We start from the raw sequence: 23,926 nt of genomic DNA, 5'->3' as shown, positions 1-23,926 counted from the left end.
GATTGATTTTGAAACTGGAGTGTTCAAAAAGGCCACGTTATTTTTAAGTACACTTTGAAATTTGTCCATCCTGTACTAGAGGCAGGTGAAATGAACAAAGGACACCTGTGTGGGACCAGCAGGTTTGACTGCTCTGGGGCACAGGGAGCCCTGTTTTCCCTCTGGGCTCCCCAGTGTTCAGGCTGAGAGCAGTGCTAAGAACAAGACATCAGCCCCTTCCAGAAAACACGTAGTTACTTAGCAGCCAAACCTAAATTAAAAAAAAAAAGTAAATGAAATTTCTCCAAAGAAAGAGAAGTAATTTTGGGTGATTGTGTAAGAAATTAGCAGAGGATTGACTCAAGGTACTTTGTCCAGATTATAATTGTTGTCTTTGAATAGCTCATAATACCCAGAGTGAAGAAATGTCCAACAGCAGCTCCATCAGCCACTTCCTCTTGCTGGCATTGGCAGACACGCGGCAGCTGCAGCTCCTGCACTTCTGCCTCTTGCTGGGCATCTCCCTGGCTGCCCTCCTGGGCAACGGCCTCATCATCAGTGCCGTAGCCTGCGGCCAGCACCTGCACACGCCCATGTTCTTCTTCCTGCTCAACCTGGCCCTCACTGACCTGGGCCTCATCTATACCATTGTCCCCAAAGCCATGCACAATTCCCTCTGGCACACCAGCAACATCTCCTACTCAGGGTGTGCTGCACAGGTATTTTTCTTTGCCTTTTTCATTGCATCAGAATTTGCATTTCTCACCATCATGTGCTATGACCGCTACGTGTCCATCTGCAAACCCCTGCACTACGGGACCCTCCTGGGCAGCAGAGCTTGTGCCCACATGGCAGCAGCCGCCTGGGCCAGTGCCTTTCTCAATGCTCTGCTGCACACAGCCAATACATTTTCCCTGCCCCTTTGCCATGGCAATGCCCTGGGCCAGTTCTTCTGTGAAGTCCCTCACATCCTCAAACTCTCCTGCGCACACTCCAGCTACAGGGAAGTTGGGCTTCTTGTGGTCACTTTCTGTTTAGGCTTTGGTTGTTTTGTGTTCATTGTTTTCTCCTATGTGCAGATCTTCAGGGCTGTGCTGAGGATCCCCTCTGAGCAGGGCCGGCACAAAGCCTTTTCCACCTGCCTCCCTCACCTGGCCGTGCTCTCCCTGTTCCTCAGCACTGACACGTTTGTCTACCTGAAGCCCTCTTCCATCTCCTCCCCATCCCTGGATCTGGCCCTGTCAGTTCTGTACTCGGTGGTGCCTCCAGCCCTGAACCCTCTCATCTACAGCCTGAGGAACCAGGAGCTCAAGGAATCTCTCAGGAAAGCCATGTCTGGGTGCTCGTCAGCCTTTTCATTGTCCCATAACAGCCCTCACAGCTTTGCACTGGGAGCCACACAACAGCTGGAAACACACCCCTGGTTTGGCTCCTGCTGCCTCTCAGCATTCTCCCTCCATCAAAGGGCTGCGAGTGGGTCAGACCCTGGGAAGGGACAGCAGGCCAGAGTCCCAAATTAACCAAAGGGATATTCCAGACTGTATGGGACTAGTTCTGGTATAAATGCTAAGGAAGGAGGAAGAATAGGGGGCATTTCCTATGTACAGTGTTTGCCTTTCTGATCAACCACTCCGCCTGCTCAAGTTCTGCTGCCTGGGAAATGGCTGAACATCACTCGCTGGTGGGAAGTAGAGAATAAAATTATTGGGATTTTTTTCTGGTTGCTGCTGCATGTAAAAACTTCTTATTTTGCTATAGAAAACTACCTTATCTTAATCTATGATTTGTCTCCCATATTATTTTCTCTCCCCTGTCCAGCCATGGAGGGGAGTGCTAGAGCAGCTTGGTAGGCACATGGACTCCAGCAGAGGTAACCCACCAGAAGAAGCCACAGAAGGCCAGCTTTCCTCTGTCAGCAACTCACAGTGCATGTCAGAAGAGGCCAAGTCTACCCTTAAGTAGATTTTAATGTTTTTCTGCTTCTGATTCTGTTACATTAAAAGAAATGCTAATATTCACCCTATTTATCTTAATTATCCCTCCTTCATGTGTGACCCAGAGACATTGTGTAATCAGGCAGTCTCACATTTTATTTAGGTGAAATAAATGAATCTGCAACCACTTTTTAAAACTTTTTGTACTATCCTTATCAGAGCAGTAATGAACAGAAATGGGCACAGCTTTGTGGCTGCCCCAGCTTTGGGATGGGCCCTGGGCCTGGAGCAGGAGCAGCTCTTGAGGGCCCCAAGGCCGGGGCTCTTGTGCTGCCCTGGGCACATGGGATGGCAGCAGGGGCTGCAGAGCTCTCAGCACCTGAGCCAGAGGGGAGCAGGGCAGCCAGGGAGCCTCCTTTGGCCTTGCCCAGCACCTTCCCCCATGGCTGGGGCTGAGTCCTGTGTGAGCTGCAGCTGCTGCTGTGCCCTTGGCAGGGGCTGAGGCCGTGGGGCCAGTGGCCAGAGCAGCCTGGGCTGAGCAGAGCTGTGGGGCCAGAGCAGGCTGGGCTGGGCTGGGGAGAGGCCCTTGGTGCTGCCCAGAGCTCAGGGCAGCTGGCAGAGCTTGCAGGGAGCTGGGCTGGGCTCAGAGAGCCTGCCCCAGAAACCATCAGTGTCCATCTCAGCCTGGCTGGGCGTGCAGGGGCAGGACTCAGCCCAGGCCGTGTGGGGCAGGGCCAGCGTCTGTGCAAGGCATTGAAAAGAGGCAAGTGCCCCAGAGAGGAGGCTGCTCTGTGCCCTTGGGGACATGGACAGAGCAGGGAGGGGGCCCAGGACATTTGTCAGTGCCAGCCTCTGTGCCCAGCCCTTGGCAGCCCTGGCTGCTGAGCCCAGCTTTGGCCTGGGCTGAGTTTGGCTGTGGCCCAGCTCCATCCTCCTGCAGGGCTCAGGGCCTGTTCCCGGCCATGGCCAGCCCTGGCCGGCCTCTCTGCTGGCCCAGAGGCCGGCAGAGCCCGGGGCAGGGCTGTCTGTGCAGGCCCACAGGTGCCAGGGGCTGTGCAGGAGCTGGCAGAGGCTGCCCAGCAGGGAGGCCATGGGGCACAGAGCCCCAAGGCTGCCGTGGGCAGCACGGCACAGGGGCCGTTCCCAGCCACAATGCTCCTGGCCTGGGCTGGGCCTGCACAGGGGCTGGGCCACCATGGCTGGGCCAGCACAGGGCCACCAAGGGGCCACGCAGCCGCTGCCGGGGCTGACAGCAAGGCCAGGCACACACAAGCAATTGCTGAGCATGGCCTGCGCTGGCCAGGGCTGACTGTGCCACAGGCAGAGCTCAGCTGCCCTTGGGGGCTGCAGGAACAGTCAGGAGCCCCAAGAGCCTCCATGGCTGTGCTGGAGACCAAGGCTGGAGCAGGGAAATGCAGGGCTGCTGCAGGATGGGGAGGGCATTGAATTCCAGCACACACCTCAGCTCTCTGATGATCCCGGCACCATGCTGGGCCCTGTTTCAGACTGGAGCAGAGCAGATGTTGATGGGACAGGAGCCCTGTGGGGCTGTCAGGGACCTGCAGCTTGCAAGGTGCTCTGCTCTCCCTCAGGTGCTCTTGGAGAGATCCAATCCCAGCTGGGCACCTCAGGGCACAAGTGGCACGACTGTTCATGGGCACACAACTGATATCTGCCTGGAAAGGGGCACAGGTTTTAATATCTGTTATTTTCTTAATGTAGAAACAAATCTTTATTATCTGGGTTATTTGACTACTTTAAGAAATGGCAAAATTTTCCCATGAGGAACAGGAATTTCCTGGATCTACTGGATTCTTCTACAGATGGTAGAAGAAGAAATACTGATCTTCCCCTCTACTTCTGTCACCAATGTTCAGTCTAATATTTAATGAACCTCTTTCATCAGGTGTTTCCGGCTTTCCTGTTTAAATGGCCGTGTCTAAGGATGTCTCTTCACTAGACCAGCTGGATCTATGACCTTCCCTTTTCTCACTGATTTCCTTCTCTAGATGCTCTCTAGTCATTCAAGTGCCTCTTAACTGGCTGGTTTCATACTTAGAGCTCCAGGAAGTTGTCCAGTCTTTCTGATACTCTAATAAATACCACATTATTCAACATCTTACTTGTGTTTATAGCTATCACAGAATTACCTTTTCTTACGTATTTGTCCAAAACTGTACCTCTATGGAAATCCCCTGAGGATGGGGGACATGTCAGATGCTGCTGGCACATCTCAGAGAGCTGAGGAAAGAGCTGTGATGGTTATTAAACTGTATCATGTTCAACTTCTGTTTGTTGGCCAGAAACCTTTCTGTGCCTCTGAGTGTCACCAGGCCCTGACCCCAAAGGACACAAACCTGATGAGTTGTGGTTCCCACTGCAGGGGCACTTGGACCTTGGTTCTGCACAGGAGAGCTCTTCATCTCCTTTCCCTCTTTTCCTCCCTCTGGGCATGAAGAGAGCTCCTGACTTCCGTGTGTGACTCGTGTGTGCAAAGAGCAAATCTGAGCAGAATCGGGGCAGGGAGGATTGGCGGGACCTTGGGACCTGTGCTGGGTACAGAAGGTGTTTTCCATTGCTCTGAGACTGTCTGCTGTGTAAAGTGGATTTAATATCCAGCAGAGGAATGACTTTTGCATTTGATGGAGCTGTGCCTTCGCTTGGCTTTGTTGGATGACAATCAATGAACATCCCTCTGTGTCCCGGGCAGCTCCTTCTCCAAGGAAAGCAGGTGGGACTTGGAGCCAAGGAGCTGAAAGCTGCAGGTGTAGCCTGGGCTGGAGGGAGCTCAGATTTGCACAAGGCTGCTCTGAGTGCCAGGACTTGGATGGGGGAAATGGTGGGGTGGGGGTAGGGACAGAGTCTGATTGATTGTCAGCCATGAAAGGTCTTGATTTTCATATCTATTAAAAATGCATGGGGGAGTACTTGCATTCAAAATCAATTGGAGATTGCAGATATCAATGAATTACCAGTAAAAAAAAAAAAAAATACAGGGCATAAAAATATTTTTTCACAGTCTTTTTCCAGATAGAGTATTCACTTTAAATAGCGTTCTGAAATCTTTCTAATCAACCACAAAAGATTTGGAAACCTAAATCAAATTAGTCCCAGAGGCTTGGCTTCTTAAGGTGCTCTGAATGTTAATGAGCCCTGGGACACTGAATTCCTGCACTGAAGAGCTGAAGGTTGAACAAGCCTCTGGAGCAGTAAAATCCAGCAGCAGCCTCCAAGTTGCTGAGGATGTCAGCAGCCCCCACTGAGGCCATCCCTGCCCAGAGACCGTGGGGGAATGGGCAGACAAGGAGAGCGTCCCTGGGGCTGGGCCAGCAGAACTCAGAGGCACCAGTGGCTCCAGCTGGGAAATGAAGTGTGGAATGTGGCTGGGAAAGCCCTGCCTGGGCTGTGCCAAGCAGGACAGAAAAGCCCCGACCCCCATCCCTAAAAACTCTCTCAGTGAGACATTTAAAAAGAATTACAATTGTTTGTGTATTCTGAGTTGGATGTACTGGATAAATACCAACAAGAGATTCTCAGAAGCTCAAAAGGGCAAAACAGCCTTTACAGGGAAATTTAGAAAATCAGAGAAACCTTGCAAAATGTTTAACACGCCATTTAATCACCAAAAAAGCACTTCTCAAAGCACTGACTTGGCCCATTCAACTTCACAAACTCTAAGCCTGTTCAATTTTAAGTTGCACATAATTTGCAAGAGGAGGGAATTAGAAAGAGAGAAAGACAAGTAAGATACAGAGAAGCACACACACAGCTACCAGCTCCTGGATTCCAGCAGTGTTCAGATGGAAATTCCAAGAGGCTGCAGGGTCAAGATGTGTGCTTGCCTTGTGGTCAGCCTTCAATACCCTTTGGCTTTCCTGGGCCCTTCCCCCAGGTGGGACTTGGGCTCATTTGGTCACTCAGGAGCTGGGCTGGGGCTCCAGAGGTGGCTGTGGAGCATTGCCTGTGCTGTGCCAGGGACTGGCAGCCACTGCTGGGCTGGGATAGAGGCTCTGGGGGGATTGGGGTTCCAGGGCAGGGCAGTGCTGGGCTTCCAGGGCAGGGCAAGGCTGGACCTGCCCCTTCCTCCCCACACACAAGATGCTTCCAGCCAACAATCTCCTCCAGCCTATCACAACAGGGACTGTTGGAGGTGAAACTTCAATTTTGGCAATGATTACCTGGCCAAGAGGGACAGTTCTTTTCCATAGGATTGAAAACCACCTTTTCCATAGGATTGATTGTTCATTTCTGGTTTGATTGCCTGGGTTTGGTTTGGTTTGGTTTTGTTGTTGCATTGTTTCCTCTTTGTGCCTGAAGTGTCCAGTCAGGAGCAGAGTGACTCTTGCCAAGGAATTTTTGTGGTGCTGTCACTTAATATTTAATATGCTTTTTTGCTGATATCTTTCCTGGGATTTTTTCAGTGCTCTCAAGCCCTCAGTTGTAACAGGGTGAAGAAGTCCTGGTTCAGGATCTAGCCCTGGGGGACACAGGGACGCTGCCGGGGGGGAGCACTCCCCATTGCCCCAGCCCCTCATCCCCGTGTCAGGCTCTGGGGTCGATCTCGTGGAACATCCTCTGGGGGAGGCTGTGGCCCCCGGGGGACAGGGGTCTATTGAGAGTCTCTTGTATCATGTGGTGGAAACCCAGAAAAATAATTGTCAGGAGAAGCATGGTTTATTGGGAACATTCCTGCATAGCAGACAAGATATATCCTTGTGCAAATTATTCTATGCAGCATTCACATGTTTAATTTATTCTTTTCCTCTTCCTGGGGAGGCAGAGTTGCTTTATTTACTCCAAGCAAGATTTTCTCCCTCCTCCCTGGCAAAGAACAAGCTCCCATCCTGACAAGTGCTCCTGGCTTTACTTAAGGCTCCTCACACCCATGCTCAAGAGAGTGGAGCAGGTTAATTAATCACTTGTTCCAATGATTAACTTGCCCAGCTGCCAGTTTCAAGAGCCCCAGAGTGCCTCAGGTTGTACAGGATCACAGAAGGAAAATCTCCATTGAATTCAGCTGCTGCCACACTGGCCCTCTTTGCCTGTCAAACACATTCAGCTGCTCTTGCTCTGCCCTGTGAAAATCCCCCATAAAATACAAGTGAAAATCCCTCATCACCTGTGAGAAAGCACAGCTGGGTTCTGCTCAGGGCATTTCAAATTACGTGGGGTAGTTGTGACCTCCCCTTGCAAAGGCAGAATTTCAGGAAAACCAAAAGTTTCTTTTCATGGACTCACCAGACTCAGGACACCTTCCCCTCAATCAGGTTGCTCCAAGCCCCATCCAACCTGGCCTTGAACACTTCCAAGGGTGACACAACCACAGCTTCTCTGGAACCTGTTTTGCTCCTCCCAGGTCTAAAATCATACCCAACTTAGCAGCCTCAGAGATTGATTTCTATTCAATAGCTGCATTTTTCTAGGAAAGAAATATGGCAAACCTTGTTTGCATCTGACTTGGCAAAATCAACACAAGCTCTGAAGAAAGGGCTGCTGCCCACTTTTCTTCCTTTTTCCCATTTGGTGGAACATTTTCATTCTGTTGCTGTTTGGAGCAGGATTTTAATCGATCTGGCTGAGGCTGCTGAAAATAGTACAGCAAGTTACTTGTGTGAGGGGTGGAAAACTGAGCTCACGCACATCCAGTGTTTGTGTGGTTGGAAGTCTTCAATCCCACCTCTCTGATGGGATGAAATAGGTGCTACTCATCCAATTTTTAAAGTATCATGCATCGAGCTGACACTATTTGAAGACTTAAAAATAAGTGCAAATTTAAACAAACCTCTGATCCCTTCCCTTTCCTCTGTTCCACAGTTGATGACAGAAGACAGGAGAGAAAGATTGTTTTGGGAACAATATTTTCAGGACTCTAAAAAGAATATGAAACCTGCTCTGCCACACTCTCGGCTGTTACAGCCTCAAAAGCACTGGCTGTCTTTACTCACAGTGTCACAATTGTGATAGGATTTCTACCACACCACAGGACATCCAATTCTTGGGTTTTTTCCTGGGAATAACTACAGCACTTCTGGGTAGAAAGGCAAACATGTGTCTCATCTAATGGCCCTTGAAACTGGACATGTGAAATGAGGCACACAAAGCCAAAGGCCAGCTGAACCTGGGATCTCTGAATGGGTCTTCACATTCTTCCCAGGAAGATGAGTGGCAATCACTTTTCTGCCAGGGAAAGGGCATCTGCTGGCAATGTGGTCTAGAAAATGTGCTTTCTGCTCCTCTCGGAGCCAAAATTCCTACCCATTTCTTTGAAGTCCTTGTTAGGTAAGGACCATGTTCAGCTGAGTGACAGTGAAACAAAATGGCAAGCCAGGAATACATTGCCCTGCACACAACATCCTCCATTCCCATGGATGGTTTCTCACTGGCACACAGGAGGAAGGAAAAAACCCAAATGCATTGTTGTACACCAAGTCAGATGTTTTGAGGGATGAACAGATCTCACAGGGATATGGAAACCTCCCCTGAAAACCAGTTCAGAGAAAGCCTGAGCTGTTTTGTGCTGCTAGGCATGAAGATGCTCAGGATCTTCCACAGGTGCTCAGAAGGCAGCAGGTTTGTGCCTGGATGTCACTCTGCAAATGCCAGTGGCTCAGCTGAGAGCTCTGGGAGTGACTGACGCTGCACTGAGAGGGGCTGCAGTCCTGCAAGGGTCTTTCATCAGGAGCAAAGAGCAGCCTGGAGGGTGGGCAATGCTGGATCTGTACCACTGCGTGCTCATCCTTCACCTGAATGTGGAGCTGCCCCCAAAGTTGCCATGCATCACTTTTTCTTTTTCTCCTCTCAGGTATATTTTGGAGCAGCTGTTCTATGTGGCTTTTGATGGTGATCCTGTGGGAAGCAGCCATTTTCCTGCTGTGCTATCCTCACAACTAATGCTAACTCTTCATTTCCTTTGGTTTTATTTGGCGTTTTTTATCTATTTGTTTGATTGGTTTGCTTCATGGATTTATTTGTTTGTTTAATTGATTGATTGATTGGGTTTTTGTCTGATTTGGTTAGAGTTTTTTTTTGGTTTTTCATAAATGACTGGTGAAGTTGGCAAAGCCAAACTCAAGACAATGTAAACCAGGATCAGCTTTCCAGAAATTGCTTTTGGCTGGGTTTAGCTGCATCCCCCAGGCTCAGGATCACTAGAATATTTTCAGGTTTTGCTCTGCATATCAGCCTGCCCAGACTCCGCTTGGTGTTTCACAAATGGAGAAGACAATGGACATTGTGCCAAGCTTCCTTTCAAACAGAAAAACCTGGGTCAGCATGACAGAAAAGAAGAAAAATAAATCACCAGTTAGAACAGAACCAGTGTCCCACCATCTTCCTCTCCACTGTTATTAATTTTGTACATTTAGAGGCAAACCTGGGTCTAAAGCTTGCATCTCTCAGTTCCTGATGCTATTAGCTACCCTTCAGCCTTGACTCGCCCTGATGTGACTGACTGCTGGGCAAGTGTGGCTGGGGATGCTCAGCCTGGAGAGAGGAGACACTGGGCGGCCTCACTGTGGCTGTGCAGGACTGGAAGGGTCCCGCAGGAAAGAAGGGGACAGAGTGTTCAACAGGGCCTGTGCTGACAGGACAAGGGGGGATTGGCTTTCAACTGCAGCAGGTTGAATGAAGCTGCATCTAAGGAAGCTGCTCTTTTCCACTGGGGGTGGTGGGGCACTGGCCCAGGCTGTGCACAGAGGCTGTGCATGCCCCATCCTTGGGAACAGGGCCCTGAGCAGCCTGCTCTGGGGGAAGACTGCTCAGCTTGGAACAAGATGTTGTTCTTCAGGCCCCTTCCAAGCCAAACCGTTCAGGGACTCCATCATTCCATGGTCTCCAGTGTCCACTTCAGATGGAGCCTGGGAACTGTGATGTCACAGCCCACGCTCCAGCTGGAACGTCCAGCGCCCAGCAAAGGGCACAACACAACCCTTGGCCGCTGTGTTTGCATGCTCTTCACCCTGCTCCTGCCCACTCTGCTTGTCAGCTTTCCTCAGTCCTGAAAGATCCTTAGTGCCTGGATTTCATCATCCAGCCCTGCAGGATGCTCCCCTTTGTTCTGGGGAAGGTATGGTGCCATTCCATGGAGGTGGACACTCCCCACCTGCCCGGGTGGGCTGGAGCTCTGTGGGCATGGAGTGGGACAGGGAGCCCACTCTGAGGTTTTGCTACCTCTGCAGGCTGTCCCAGATGGAGAAGAGGAGATGGAGGTGGATATAGAGATTGATAGAGTGGAGGACATGGAGACGGAGGGAGCAGACACTGGAGAAGAGGAGATGGAGGTGGAGGTGGTTGTGGAAGAGGAGATGGAATTGGATATGGAAGAGTCCATTGAGGACATGGACATTGATTAAAAGGGTGAGGAAGAGGCCATGATCTTGGCATGAAGACCAATGCCAAGGACAGGACAGGCAGAGTGGGTCTCCTGCTGCCAGGCTGGGGCTGGGCTGGGTGCTCCCTGCTCAGGGACATTGTACCCAGGGCACTGGATTCTGGTGGCCATCCACAGCCTGTCCTGTGCCTGCTTTGCTCCACACAAGCTCCATGCCAGACCCAGCCAGGCTCAGTTCTGGTAGCAGAGTCCTGCTGCTGGGCCAGCGTGTGCCAGCCTGGGGGCACATGCAAGAGCCCTCTGTGCCTGACTGGACTGACCGTGGCATTTGCTTTTCTTCCAGGTGCGATGGACATCATGGAGGGAGATGCCACCTTTTTCTACATACGTTTTACACTTTGATGTTGTCTTTAGGATATAGGTTTTATGGTGTTTGTCTTCTGTAAATACGTTTCATATATTTTTGTTAGATAGGTTTTTCTGTATATATGTTCTATCGATTGTTGTTGTTACAAATATTCTTACAATGTAAATATGTTCTCTATTTTTGCTGCTGTTCTTCTCTAATAAACAAATTTTATTTTTCATGCCCCAGTTCTCCTTGCATTTGCTTCAGGCACAGGCAGCATTTTGCCAAGTTGTAGTTTCCACTTGCTCCAGGTTCCTAGGGCTGGAGGTCCCTGGCACAGCCACCCCAGGAGTGGGTGTCCCTGTGCACAGAGGGGTTCCCCTGACAGAGGTGAGCCTCTGCTTGCAGTTTCTCTGGACACACTTGGGAGCTGTAGGAGCAAAGCCCAGCGTGCCCTGGCCCATGGATCCCATGCTGGAGCAGGGCTGAGCCTGTGTGCTCCTGCAGAGCCTCAGCCATGGCTCTTCCCTGGGCAGCCCCAGGGCTAAGGAGGGTGCACTGGGCTGTGGGCAAGCCCTGCTCCTGGGCACCCTGAGGGGCTGGAGCCAGCCTGGAGGGAGCCTCAGCCCTACAGGGACCAAGATTTCCTTTGGAAACCCTCTCTGTCCCCAGACTCTGCTGAGCACAAGAATAATTGATCCTCCTAGTTAAAGGTGTGGCATTAATTGGCACAAATGTGTCCCTTGCACTTTCTAGCACAGCAAATGTCAGTGCTTGTAATCCCTGTTCTGCACACTCTGCTCAGGCAGCAAAACATCTGAACCTGAGGCAACATCTGGCATTAGCACCAACCTGCAGAGAGCTCCAGGGGGAAAACCTACCCCCAAGCACCCAGAGAAATACTTGACACTGACAGTCTGGGGCAGAGCTGAAACTAAAGTATTTTAATGCCAAGAGAGAGGATTATTTTATTGCTGAATTCATTCTGCAAGAACAAGAATGGAAGCTTTTGGTCTCCTCACCTGCCACAGATGTGTATTGCCAAGTTTTTGCTTCTGGCTTATGACTGGTTTTGATGAATCTGTTCAGAACTCTGATGCTGTTCCTGGCTAAGGTGCAGAGATGATATTTCAGAGCCAGATGAGCTCAGCACATCTTGTGCAATGCAGAATTTCCAGACCCAGACATTCAGGCCATGCAAACTGATACTTTTTCATCTCTGTGCAAAGATCAGTATTAGGACATCACTGATGTACCACACACTTCTCAGAGCTGTCCCTTTCATCCAGCTCTCCCCAGTCACTTCACAGACTTCACTCCAAGCAGTTTCTGATAGAGCTTAGTGGCACATGGGATTTAATCCTGGTTTTTCTTCATCTTCTCCAGAACTGTCTCGAGACACGGTGTGTGGGCACTGTCTGACAGCAGCAGCATTAACCTGTCACCTCCCTGACACTGAGGTTCATGTCACAACTTTTCATCAAAAGCAGCAAATCAATGATTCCCACTGGGTCCCACACAGCTCCATGGGGAGTTTGTGTGGCTGCAGTACCAGCACCATCCCTGGTCCTCTGGAATTTCAGGAGGAGATAGAGAAGGAACCAGCCATTCACAGGGAAAAACATCCGTTTGCAGGGCCCAGATCCCCACAACAGAGTCCCCAGACTCTGCATTCACACTTTGGCCTCTGTGCCTTACTTTTCCTCTCACTAAAGTCCTGCCAGTTTCCCTCATGCTCAGGTTCCTAAGATAATTAAAAGCAGCTTTAGGAGCAGGGATAGGTGATGGGAACTGTCCCAAGGCTTGACAAATTCTCAGACCTCACAATTCCAGCCAAGGAGAGAGGAAAATCATGCATGAAAGAGATGTCAAATCAAAGCAGTAATCAAATTGAGGTATAATGAGAGCAGCTGAAGAGGTTTTCAATGTTCAGAACAAGATTAGCAGCTCCAGGCACAGGAGGCATGTGACATTTTCCCCGCTGTAACAACTCTGTCATGCAAATTGCATCTCAAATCCTCCTCCCCAGCTCTGGGACCTGTTCAGCCACAAACGTGGTGCTGAATTTTTAAAGCTTAGTGGAAGCTGGTCAGAGAGGTGGTTTGCAAATAAAAATCACAGAGGACAGTTTGGAAGCACCAGCTGGAGCAGAGAGAGGCAGAGCCTGGCCCTGGGGGGCAGCACAGCCAAACATGCCTGAAACTCTAAGAAATTAAAGAACTTGCCACTGGTTTTCCCTCAGGAGCTACAGAAGGTGCTTTATGGAATCCCTGCCTCCTTCACACTGCATCAGCATGCAGGAGAGCGCAAGGATGAAGATTACAGCACCTGCTGCTGCTGCTTCCATCTCCTGACTCAAATCTCACCAAAATCTGTCACTATTGGGCCTTTCCAAAGTCTCAGATTCACTTGGTCCTTGCAGGATTTTGGTTCTGAGGAGCATGAAGGGAGATAAAGGCTCTTGCAGACACCAGAGATGCAGTTGGTGCCTGAGGTGCATTTCACTGCCCCGGTTAGTGCCTCTAAAACCATCAAAAGCAGCTCCTTTGACAGCACCAAGCCAAGAACAGAACTCCAGGGTCTGCACATGGTTGGAAATGTCGTTGTTTAATATTCCTCTCCCAGTCTCTCATTTCATGGTGCCATTGCAGGGGTTAATCCCATCACTTAGCAGCAAGTCTTGGCAATCAGCTTCAGATGGATTTTTAGTGCTGAGCAAATAAGAGGCAATTTTACTTTGTCTCCAACGAATTAAATTTCACCTAAATCAGACAAACTCTGTATTCTGAGGCTGGCCAGACACTAACCACTGCCAGGTCCCCAAGCCTGGATGTCAAACTGCTCTAATATTGAAAAGTTCAATTTATTTGGCTTTGTGTACAAGATTATTCTCTCTCAAAAGAATTGGGATCCATAGAATTTCATTTCCAAGCACTAAACTCAGACCAGCCACAAAGTGCACAAGAGACAAGAAAAGAAATAGAGATTTCTAGGGAGATGGAAATTGAATGCTGAGTTTTGCCCATTATAGAGTTCCATAAATTATCACCTGCCAGCTCCTTGCCTTCACTTGTGTGGCCACCACTGAATACACTCACAGATAAGAAAATGTTTGTCCTCCTGAAAACTGGGACTAGAAGTAGAAAAAGGCTCAGATATCTGAATTAAAAGGCATCATAATGAAAAGAGCTGCCTTATAATAGCAAGATATGGTGGACAGCAGGAATGGCTGAAGCCAGCAGAGATAAGTCCATGAACTATTCATGATACAAAGATTTCTGACAAAACCTCCAATAACCCAAAAGCAATGTTTTGTCGGGCACAGCTGATAGGAAGCCTGTGCATTTAATTCAGTCATTGACAGCAAATGGAGATCAGCTTGAAGCCCATTTGCTCCGCTACTACTTATTTTTTTTCACCCAGAAAATGAAATTACATCTACTCTTTGGGAAGAAATTACTGCTTTGAGAGGTTCAAGGCAAAGAGTTTCTTCCCATACCCACTCATAATCAGTCACCAAGAGAAATATTTTCTAAAAAGATCTCTTCAAAATTTTGGAGTGACTTTCAACATAAGTAACTTGGCTATTTTGCTCAAAATGATAAGGGAATTGAATTGGCCTCCCTCAGCTTAAAAGGAAGTGTTTCTTCCTAGTTCTTCACAAAGAGGAACAAAACACTTTGTTGCAGAAAACTGAAGGGAGGAAGAGGTTCCTTTCCCCCTGAGCTGCACAATAGGAGACGATTTTGTCGCCAAGAGGGAATAAAACCCAGCCAATTTCCAGTTCTTTTAGTGTAGGGGAAAAGCTCTGAGGATCACAGCTGTGAGAGACACAGAGAGGGAGGAGCAGGGATCTGCTGCGGGTTTTTGGGGTGGGGGACAGATTAAAGAAGTGTTCAAGCAAAACCTGTGAGAGCTCAAGACTCCATCCCTCAGAGGAGAAACTCAGTTTGACCCAAATGCCATTCAAATCCAACAAACATTGAGGCATTTCCCAAAACTCTGCTGGGCCATCAGGTACCACCCAAATCACTCTGTGGGACCAGGGCAGCAGGGCCCTGGAACGGGACAGAGATGCTCCCCTGGGAAGCCGCCTGCATTGCCTGTGGGACTCAAGATCTACTTCTGAAGACCCCAACATCCAAAAACTTTGACACTCAAAGCCTTTAATTTGGGGTTTCACTTCTCCACTTGTCTGTTGTCACTAGGCAGCTGCTCCAGTTCAACACCCTTCTGATGGGTACAAATGTTCTCCTAATTTCCAGCCTAAACAGGAAGTTACTTCCATTCATTCTTCTGTAAGTACGGGGAGCTTGTACCTGATTTGCTCTTCCTCTCCTAGTGTGCATTTGTGCAGATGAAATGCCAAAGCCAGGAGCATTTCCTTGTTAAAATCATGTCATTTATTTCATTCCCATATAGTTGCACGGATTTAGCACTGGCTCAACACTCAGAATGTTGACAGCACAAAGTCCAGTTCTCACACCAGCTCCTCCAAGTTTTGGACCAATTCTGCAAAGAAGGAAATACAGCAAAGAAATTCCAAACAGGGGCCCTAATAAAGATAATAAAATGCCACATGCCTATGTTTGCTGCAGGGAAGAACAGTGCTAATTATTAAATCATTACAAACAATTAAAGCAGCAGAGGGGAGGAAGACAGTGCTATCGTTGGCAGCTCCCCAGTCCTCTGCCCCTGGCATGAATTTCATAAAGCACAAATCTCCCAGCAGAAATCCCTCAGCAATTGATTTCCTCCTCGTGGAACACAGCAGGCACACACCCTGGCTTTCCTGGCCAAGAAAAAGAAGAATTTGCCTCGTTGTTTTTCCCAGGCACGCAGCTGTGAAGTCAAATCCCCCTCCCTGCCCTGCCAGGAGATTCCTCAAGTGACAACTTTCTGTAGGGTGACAACCCTCTGGAGAGGCACAGAGAGCTTTGTGTCAGTGTAAGGCACCCCCACAAGGGCAGATCCCTCATTCAGGCTCCATCTTTGTTCACAAGCAGTTCCTAGCAGAAAATTTGCAGTGATTGCATTTCCCCAGAACAGGTAATTTCAAGCACATTTTTCTCTTGAGCTGTTCTGCCTTTCACAAAAGCAGCCAGCCAGGGATTGCTTTGGAGCCTCAGGAAACATAGCAACACCCAACAGCCAAGACCATCCAAAGCCACTTATCAGCTCATCCCTACATCTTCTGGACTCACTTGAATGCCCGGGAGAGTCTGAAAAGCCAACTGTTTTCCAAGAAACTTGTTGTTTGTTGTGCAATTGAAAGGTAAATGACAGGGACAACCAGCCCCACACAGGCGCCTCAGGCATGGGAAGGAGCAGGAGGGATCCATCCCTAACTGGCAGAGGTGCAGCTCAAGTGATGCTCACTCACTATTTGGGTTGCTTTTTGTTGCTTTTGCATTAACAACGCATCTCCACACCACAACTGTTCTCCCTCCCTGCAGCCACATGGAAAAAATTCAGTGGTCTCTCACCTCTTTCTGTCCTCTCTCTGCCTGAAATAATTTTTTCCCTCATACAACCAGCAAAACAAGGTTTGTTTTCATGCTGGAAATAAGTCCACAAACTCTTGACTGATTTCAATAAGGAGAACATCACTACAAACCACCCATTACTCAGATGCCCCAGGGTAGCAAGGGAGGGAAATTTGACAACAGAGGTGGCAACACCAGCCGTGGGTAACAGCATCACATTCTGCCTCTCTCACGGATGCTTTTCTTTCCAGTCCAGAAAGATCCCTGTCCTTTTTAGGGCTGTAGAAGGCTGCTGTCTGCCCCACAAAATGAGGAGCAAACCAAGCAGGAATGCTGCAGAACATCTCTGTTCCTATGATATTATTCTGCTGAACCCATAAATCTGCAGAAGAATGGGCACTGCCAACTCCTGATTGCAGAGGAAGGAGTTCGGCACATCCTCCTTGTAAATTAGGATTTTTCAGAGATGGAGAATTGATTCCCAAGTAACCTGCAGAGACACAGAACTGCTCTGCAGTTTTCTAGGACTCACTCAGCAGTACAAAACGGTTATTGATGCAGTTGGGGAGTGTTTCTGTACAGGATGTGCACCTTCTGACATCCCAGGTGGGGAAAAAATTACTTAACATTTGCAAGGAGAAAGCAATTCTTCTTATTAAAAAAAAAAAAAAAAAAAAAAAAAAAGAGAGAGAGAAAATAAATAGAAAATCAAATTCCTGGCAAAGTGGCAAAGAGCCTCATTAAGAGTTTGCAGAGTTTGGTGAAAACAGGTCATTTACAAGGAAATAATTTCCATCTGCCTTCAAGTGGAGTTGTGAAGCAGGTGGAGATGGAGATGTCTCAGGCACTGAGTGTGCTCCTTACTGACAAAATGACACTGATATTACCAAGTATTAGAAGTGAAAAACTTCAGTGATAATGCAGCCCTCCTACACAAAACACCTTCTCCCACGCAGTCAGCACTTGTCTGAAATCATTCCCCTTGGCAGGAGACCCTGCATGGCCTGGTGAGTTCTGCACTTCAGAAATTATTCCCTGTGGAAAACACAGAGGTGTACCTTTATGTCTTGGCTTTTTCTGCATCTCCTCCACAAGCATGCAAAACTTCTTTTTGGTGTGGTTATCTATAGTTTCCACCAATATGATTTCTGATGGAGGCTTTATTTACCCAGCGTGCTGTGAAAGCCCCAGTCAAAGACCTCACAGCTTCACTCCGCAGGGAATTAAATTTGGGGCTTTGCTTTGGGGCTCAAATTAGATTTTAAAGAGAGAAGAGCCAGGATTTCCTGACTGTCACTGCTCTTGGGGCTGTTTCTGGGACACACACTGAATCCAGTCCCTCCCTCACTTGCTCAAGCATCCCCACTATGGCCATGAGCATGGGGTGCTGAGAGCAGCAGCCATAAACCTCATCTTGCAGTAATCCCTTCCCTTTTCCTTTTATCTTTTGCATTTTAAATTATGAGTTTTATAGCACACCATTTCCTACTCAATTCACCTGAGTTATGCAACTTACATTTTTCTCCATCACACTGACATAACCAGCACAGCTCATGCTCTTAGCACTGAATTTTCATGAGCACATACATGGCCACAAGAATTATGATGTCCTATTTAAGTAGGTCAGGCTGGTTTTAATTGTAAAACAGAGCTGTAATAAATTATTGCAGTTCAAAGCCAGAAGCAAGTTTCACTAAGCTCAAATCAGGCCTTCTGCTTTTCCCTCTTTTCCTTACAATAGTTGATGGTATTGTAAACTTGCTACTCCACAATGTCTGCTGGCCAAAAGAGTGTGCAGAAAGGTGCCAGCTCTGTGTAATTGCAAGGGAAAACGTTGTTCCAGAAAACAGATTTCATCTGTTTTGTTGGTTTGGGCTTTTTTACAATGAACATATACAAAATATTAGACCATTTCTCTAAAACATGATATTAAGGTGAAGATGAGTCATTTCACTGTCATAACACAAAAAGGAGGGGAAATCAGAGTGAAGAAAGCAGCAAATTCATTCAGTAGCAATTTGCGCTCCATAACCCTCTGGTGCTGAGGCTTTTAGGCCAGAGGAGCTCTGCTATTTAAGCAGACAAGGCAACACATTAAGCTGTTGCTTAGAGATATTGAAATATATTGCACAGAGCCTGCTCCCCAGTGAGATCCCTGGAGGGCTCCAGGCTGTTTTTCCAAGGATGCATTATAGCCTTGTTGCAGTGATGCTGTTTGTAGAGACTCTCAGCTTTTCCAAACAGGTCAAGCAATGACAGAAAGGGTGACTTTTCACAAGTGGAAGTTCAGATGGCATTAAAAAAGTCCAAGTGAATACTCATCTCACTTGGATGTGGCAAATACCAAGGGCTTTTAGCAGCTGTGTTACAACCAGCTTAATAGCAGCTAAATAATGTATATTCCTGCATTCCAGGACTGCTGATGGATCACAGCACTGCAGGCACAGGAAGGACAGGGATCCAAGGAAGAGCTGATTCCTACCTGCTGACTCACGCTAACTTTGGGCTAAAACATCCTTTTATTTTGGTTTTGCTCTCATCCTTTCAAACTAGGATTCCTCCTTATGTCTTAATCTTCAGCTGTGCTGAGGAACCTCCTTGCACACGCTCTGGGCACATCTGATCAAGGCAACCAGCGGGAAACAGAACCCTGTTAACAAATCCGTGGTCAAGACAACTCCAAAAGGAAACAATTAGCTGTGCCCCAGAGTACTGCAGCACCAGGTCCTGTCACATCCAGGGCTTTTTTCTCACAGGTCCCACAGGCAAATTACACAAAAGCTGTCGCTCATGTGGGCTGACGGAAGAACTCTGAGATAGAGAAGTAGAAAAGCTCCAAGTCCAGAGGACCAATTCACTCATAGATTGATGCAGCAGATTAGTTTCTCCTGCTTCCAGAGTTAAGGAGGATGAGGCAGCAGCATTTCTGGTAGATTCAGAGCCATGGGACAGTTTTTGCCCACTCCTTGTGGCAGCACTGACACAAGGGAGGCCCCAGGCCACTGCCCTGAGCCCCTCACACACCACCAAGGCAATGAGCAGCAATGGAAAAGGCGAGGGTCCCCTTCCAGAAGCCTCCCTCTTCCAAAGGGCTCTGCTTTCAACAAACTGAGCTGGCTCAGGGCAGCAAACCAACCAAAGCACACACTCACTTCCAGCCCTGAAGAAAAGCAGGAAAAAATGCTGGAGAATAAAAACATCCTGGAATGGAAGCAGATTTTAATTTCTCTCTGGAGCAAGGCTGCTTGAAGCCAGATCAGCAGGGAGTGGGAGAGGAAATGAGAGTGTTTAAAGCAGCATTCCCTCTGCACTAAAATTCTCACAGATACGTATGAATTGCAGCAAGACTGGCATCATGTCCTGGCTCCACTGTCACCAGTATCCACCAGGGCTCCCTTAATTAACACATCTGACAGCACAGCTCCTGCTGGGAGCCAGGCAGCCTCTTGCAATGCCTCTCGCCCTCCACGGCTGCTGACACCTCTGGGTGGCCCAAGCCAGCACCATGGGGCTGGGAAAGGTAGAAGAGCCAGGGTCTCCAAGAAGTGCTGGGAATGAGGACTAACCCATTGCAGGAACCTCCCAACCTCTTTCCTGGCTGGGAAAGAGAGCAAAGAGCTTCAGTCAGCCACCCACCCACGAGCTCCTGGTGCTACAGCTTTTATTCCCCATCACAGAAGGTCTGAGGAAATTGCTAACATGGCATTTGTGTAGATTGCTCCCCTGCAGAGACAGACGGAGCAGTTACTAAAAAGAAACCCAACAAGGTGAGGTATAACAAGTTCTAGTTCCAGGTACTGCACTTGGGCCACAACAACCCCTGCAGCGCTACAGGCTGGGGACAGAGTGGCTGGACAGCAGCCAGGCAGAAAGGGACCTGGGGGCACTGATGGACAGCAGGCTGGACATGAGCCAGCAGTGTGGCCAGGTGGCCAAGAAGGCCAATGGCTCCTGGCCTGGATCAGGAATGGTGTGGCCAGCAGGAGCAGGGCAGTGATTCTTCCCCTGTGCTCAGCACTGGTTGGGCAGCACCTCGAGTGCTGTGTCCAGTTCTGGGCCCCCCCATTTAGGATGGGCATAGAAGGGCTGGAGCGGGTCCAGAGAAAAGCAACGAGGCTGGGGAGGGGTGTGGAGCACAAGTCCTGTGAGGAGCGGCTGAGGGAGCTGGGGTTGTTTATCCTGGAGAAGAGGAGGCTCAGGGAGACAAGGCAGTGTCAGGCACAGGTTGGACTTGATGATCTCCAAGGTTTTTTCCAACCTTGCTGATTCTGTGATTCTCTGAAACCACCCTTGGAGCAGTTGCAGGATGAGCCCTGGGCCTCCTCCTCAGAAGCTCCAGCAGCCCAGGTGCCTCAGCTTCTCCTGGCAGCCCCAAAGCCCATCCTGTCAGTCCTGCAGAGCCTCTGCAGGTCCTCCTCATTGCCCAGAACAGGGAGCCCCACAGGCAGACACAGCAGCCCAGATGTGCCCCCCTGGCCTGGGGTGCCTCTGGCAAGGGAGCAGCACCAGGCACTGTAGGAGCCTGCAGACAATTCCTGCAGCACTTGGAGGATGATCCTGCTCCCCAAGGAATGTTCCCATGGTGCCAAGTCAGGAACTGGAATGGGGAGTGGGGCCAGAGAGGAAAGGGCAAACAGGGATGGGCTGTTTGCAGGGGAGGGAACAGCAGTGGGCAACAGGAAGAAATCTAGGCCAAGGAAGACTAAAGAACGCAAAGGTGAAGCCAAGGAAATGCTCAGGGTAGTTTGGGGGTGGCTGCCAGGCAGCCCTGGCTCTGAGCAACAGGGTCTGCAGTGGCACAGGAAACTCCCAGCTGATGGGAACAAACTTTCTGGCTGACTGCAGAGGCCAGGACAAAGCTGAGTGGTTTCCCTGGTGTCCCCCAGCCCTTGCTGGCCCCAGGGGCTGATGGCATTTGTGCTCCCTCAGGTTCATGTCCCCACAGCAGCAGCATGGGGGTGCTCCCGCCTGCTCTGTGCAATGCAAACAGGGGCTCCTGAGCCAGTGCTGCCGTGGCTGTGCCTGCAAGGATGCGGCACCTGTGTGAGCTGGGGGAGAGGCCAGGGCTGCAGAGGGGGGATGTTGTTGGCAGCTCCATGAGGACGCTCTGGGACGCTGCCCTGGGCTGTGCAGCGCCCTGGGGATGGATCAGCCCCTGCTCTGCTGCTCCTTCCCATCTCCCCCAGGGCCCTTGCAGAGCCCCAGCCATGCTGTTTGCCCCCAGCCTGCCCACGGCCAGCGTGGGGCTGCTCACCCTGGGGCTTTTCTGTGCTGAGCATTGGCCTGGCCGTGTTCTTGAGAGAGCCTGGGCAAGGAGCCTGGAGCCCCCAGGGCCTGGCCTGAGCCGTCAGCGCTGCCCCAGCAGTGCCCATGGCCTGTCCCTGCTGCAGCCCCGGCACTGCCACCCCCAGGACTGTGCCCGGCCCCGAGAGCACTCAGGCCCTGCAGCAACACCAGGGCCACCAGGGCAGCGGGGCAGGGCCACGGCAGCAGCACTGGCAACACCAAGTGCTGCTGCTGCTGCTGGGCACAGCTGCTGGGCCAGCACTGATCTGCCCCAGCTCTGCACACAGACATTGCTGCTGAAGCTCCAGAGAAGGCAACAAAAGGACATCTCTGCAGAAAACTCTGCTGGGAGATCCTTTATTTTCTTTAAAGGCACTACGAACTCGGCTCGTTATTGACACGGCCTAAGTCAATGCCACGGGGGAGATGGAGAGAAACAAAATGAGAAATGGCACAGACAATGACATTTCTTGTGGTCAATTCCATTTCTGGAATGGGTGGCTCCTCCCTCTGGACAGAGCACCTCACAGTGGGATGATGTAATTTTTACCAGTCATGCAGTGACACTTAATGGCCCATTAACAAAAGATATCTCTCCAAAGGGAGGACTGATTTGTTGAAGAGATAAAGAAAAATGCCCATTTAGCAGAAGATAACTGCCCTACCTCTGACAGATGGCAAATACAATACACACATTATCTCTCAATCCAGAACAACAGGAGTTCAAATTAATGGAATTTAACTTGACATTGCTCAAATCTAACAATAACAATGCTTAACCTTGCTTAGCCTTGTCAACCCTGAATTTGCATTAAATTAAACATCACAGAATCAAAAATTAATATCCTCAAAGTTATACATACAACAAAATTTAACTTATTCTGATGCTATTAATGGAAAAAAGTCACAGAAAAGTTGAACAATCCGCAATTGAAATAACAGTGTGATGGATTTACTGGCGGGATTCAAGGGATGTAATAAGTATGTAATGATTTCATGTAATTTAGTTTTGAGAGAAGCATAAATTTACTAAGACCTTTTAAAGTGCAGTTTTACTGAAAGAAACAACAATGTGGAATTCAGCAAACTGCCCAGCAAACCAGCAGCTTCTTGAAATTGTATTTAGTGTAATTCCAGATGGTCAATTTACCAGCATTTCTGCTAAAGAACCTCCAGCAAGCGCCGTGGTGGGGGGGCCTGGCGGAGCCGCGCTGGGGGCTCGGGGGAACCACGCCGGGAGCAGCCGAGCCACGCACCCCAAACCGCCCGCGGTTCCCCCTCCTGCCCCAGAGCCTGTGAATGTGCCTCCGTGCCAGAGGGAAGGGGCAGGAGATCTCCCAGTGCATCCCCAGCAGGACGGCGTTGGCAGTGGGGTTGTCCTGCAGCCAGGGGCAATGCTGGGCTGGGAGATGGAGCAGGAGAGAGGGGGAAGGGGGCACTGACTTCCTCCTCACCTGCCTGCATGTCTCGGGGCATCCTTATCTTCCTTGCAGCATTCTCCTCCATTGGGCCAAGGTTTGGGAATGGGAAATCCTGGTTTGGGGAAAAACCAGGGATGAGCACAGTGTCTTTGAAAGGACCCTGCCCGAGTTCATCTCTAGAAGTCACGTGGTAAAAACCTTCAAAAACCAAAAGTGAATCAAAAAAAGCCACCACGAGCATCTCATTTCCATTCTCATCCCTCTGGGGTTCTGGTGGTCCCCTCTCTCATGGCTGCCAAGGATCCCAGAGCTCCTGGGGATCCCCCCTCTCCAGGGTCCTGCTTAGGGATGCTGGGGGGTTTTGGGGTCCCAGGGTCCCTCTCTCCAGCCTCCCCCCAATCCAGTTACTTGGGGCTCTCTCCTCTCCCCACCGCCCTGTCCTGGTTTAGGGCAAATTTGGGAGAAAACCTCCAAAAGGGGTTTCCTCTAGAAAGCAAATTTAAGCAGCCTGTCCCCCAATCAGTTTGGGAAAAGATTTCCTTGGAGAAAAGTGGAAAAACCTGTTTATTTAACAGACAAAGCATTCATGAGCACAGCAAATGACGAATATTAAACAATAAAACCTCTTGCTGCTCCAAAAGAGATGACAAACTCAGAAAGTCCCTCCATGGGCTGTAGCTCGGCTCACTCAGTCTCTTATCAGTCTCCTATCAGTTTCTCCAGCACTGGAAATACCGTGGACCAGGCTTGGGCCAATGGACCACAGGTGGAGGTGCCAGGATGTTGAGAGCAGGTTTAAACAGCTCTAAAGTAAAAGAAAAATCACAGTCCAGGGCACTTATCTGCCTCAGAGAGCTAAAAACTAACTAAAACCAAAGGAGAGCCCTGTCCTGCAATCTGTCTGTCCAGCAGCCGGAATATGGAGGAGTGCAGTTTCTAAAAAAACCTGCTCACTTCTTGCCTCCCTTCGCTCTCAGAAGCTGCCTTAAAGGTGCAGAACTCATTTCTGGGCTAAACGGATGAAGAGGGTATGAGCATGATCCCAGGTCCAGCCCTTCTGGGGGTTTGGGGGTGTCTCTGTCCCTCTGACGCCGATGATGTTTGGACAGGGTCACATCAGGGCTGAGAGGGACAGAGACCCC

The 23,926-nt window shown here is 49.5% G+C and overlaps 1 protein-coding gene across 1 annotated transcript; it reads left to right on the top strand.

Moving 5' to 3' along the window:
- The first annotated feature begins 404 nt into the window (after window positions 1–404).
- Window positions 405–1,898, top strand: LOC135305614 (olfactory receptor 14J1-like). Its single transcript, XM_064429350.1, has one exon. The coding sequence runs from the start codon at window positions 405–407 to the stop codon at window positions 1,497–1,499; it is 1,095 nt and encodes a 364-aa protein (XP_064285420.1). The 3' UTR covers window positions 1,500–1,898.
- Window positions 1,899–23,926: the final 22,028 nt, after the last annotated feature.

This window comes from Passer domesticus, chromosome 8 (assembly GCF_036417665.1).
Source record: "Passer domesticus isolate bPasDom1 chromosome 8, bPasDom1.hap1, whole genome shotgun sequence".
NCBI lineage: Eukaryota > Metazoa > Chordata > Aves > Passeriformes > Passeridae > Passer > Passer domesticus.
The sequence above is the reverse complement of the archived record's forward strand: the minus strand, read 5'-3'. Positions and strand labels throughout refer to the sequence as shown.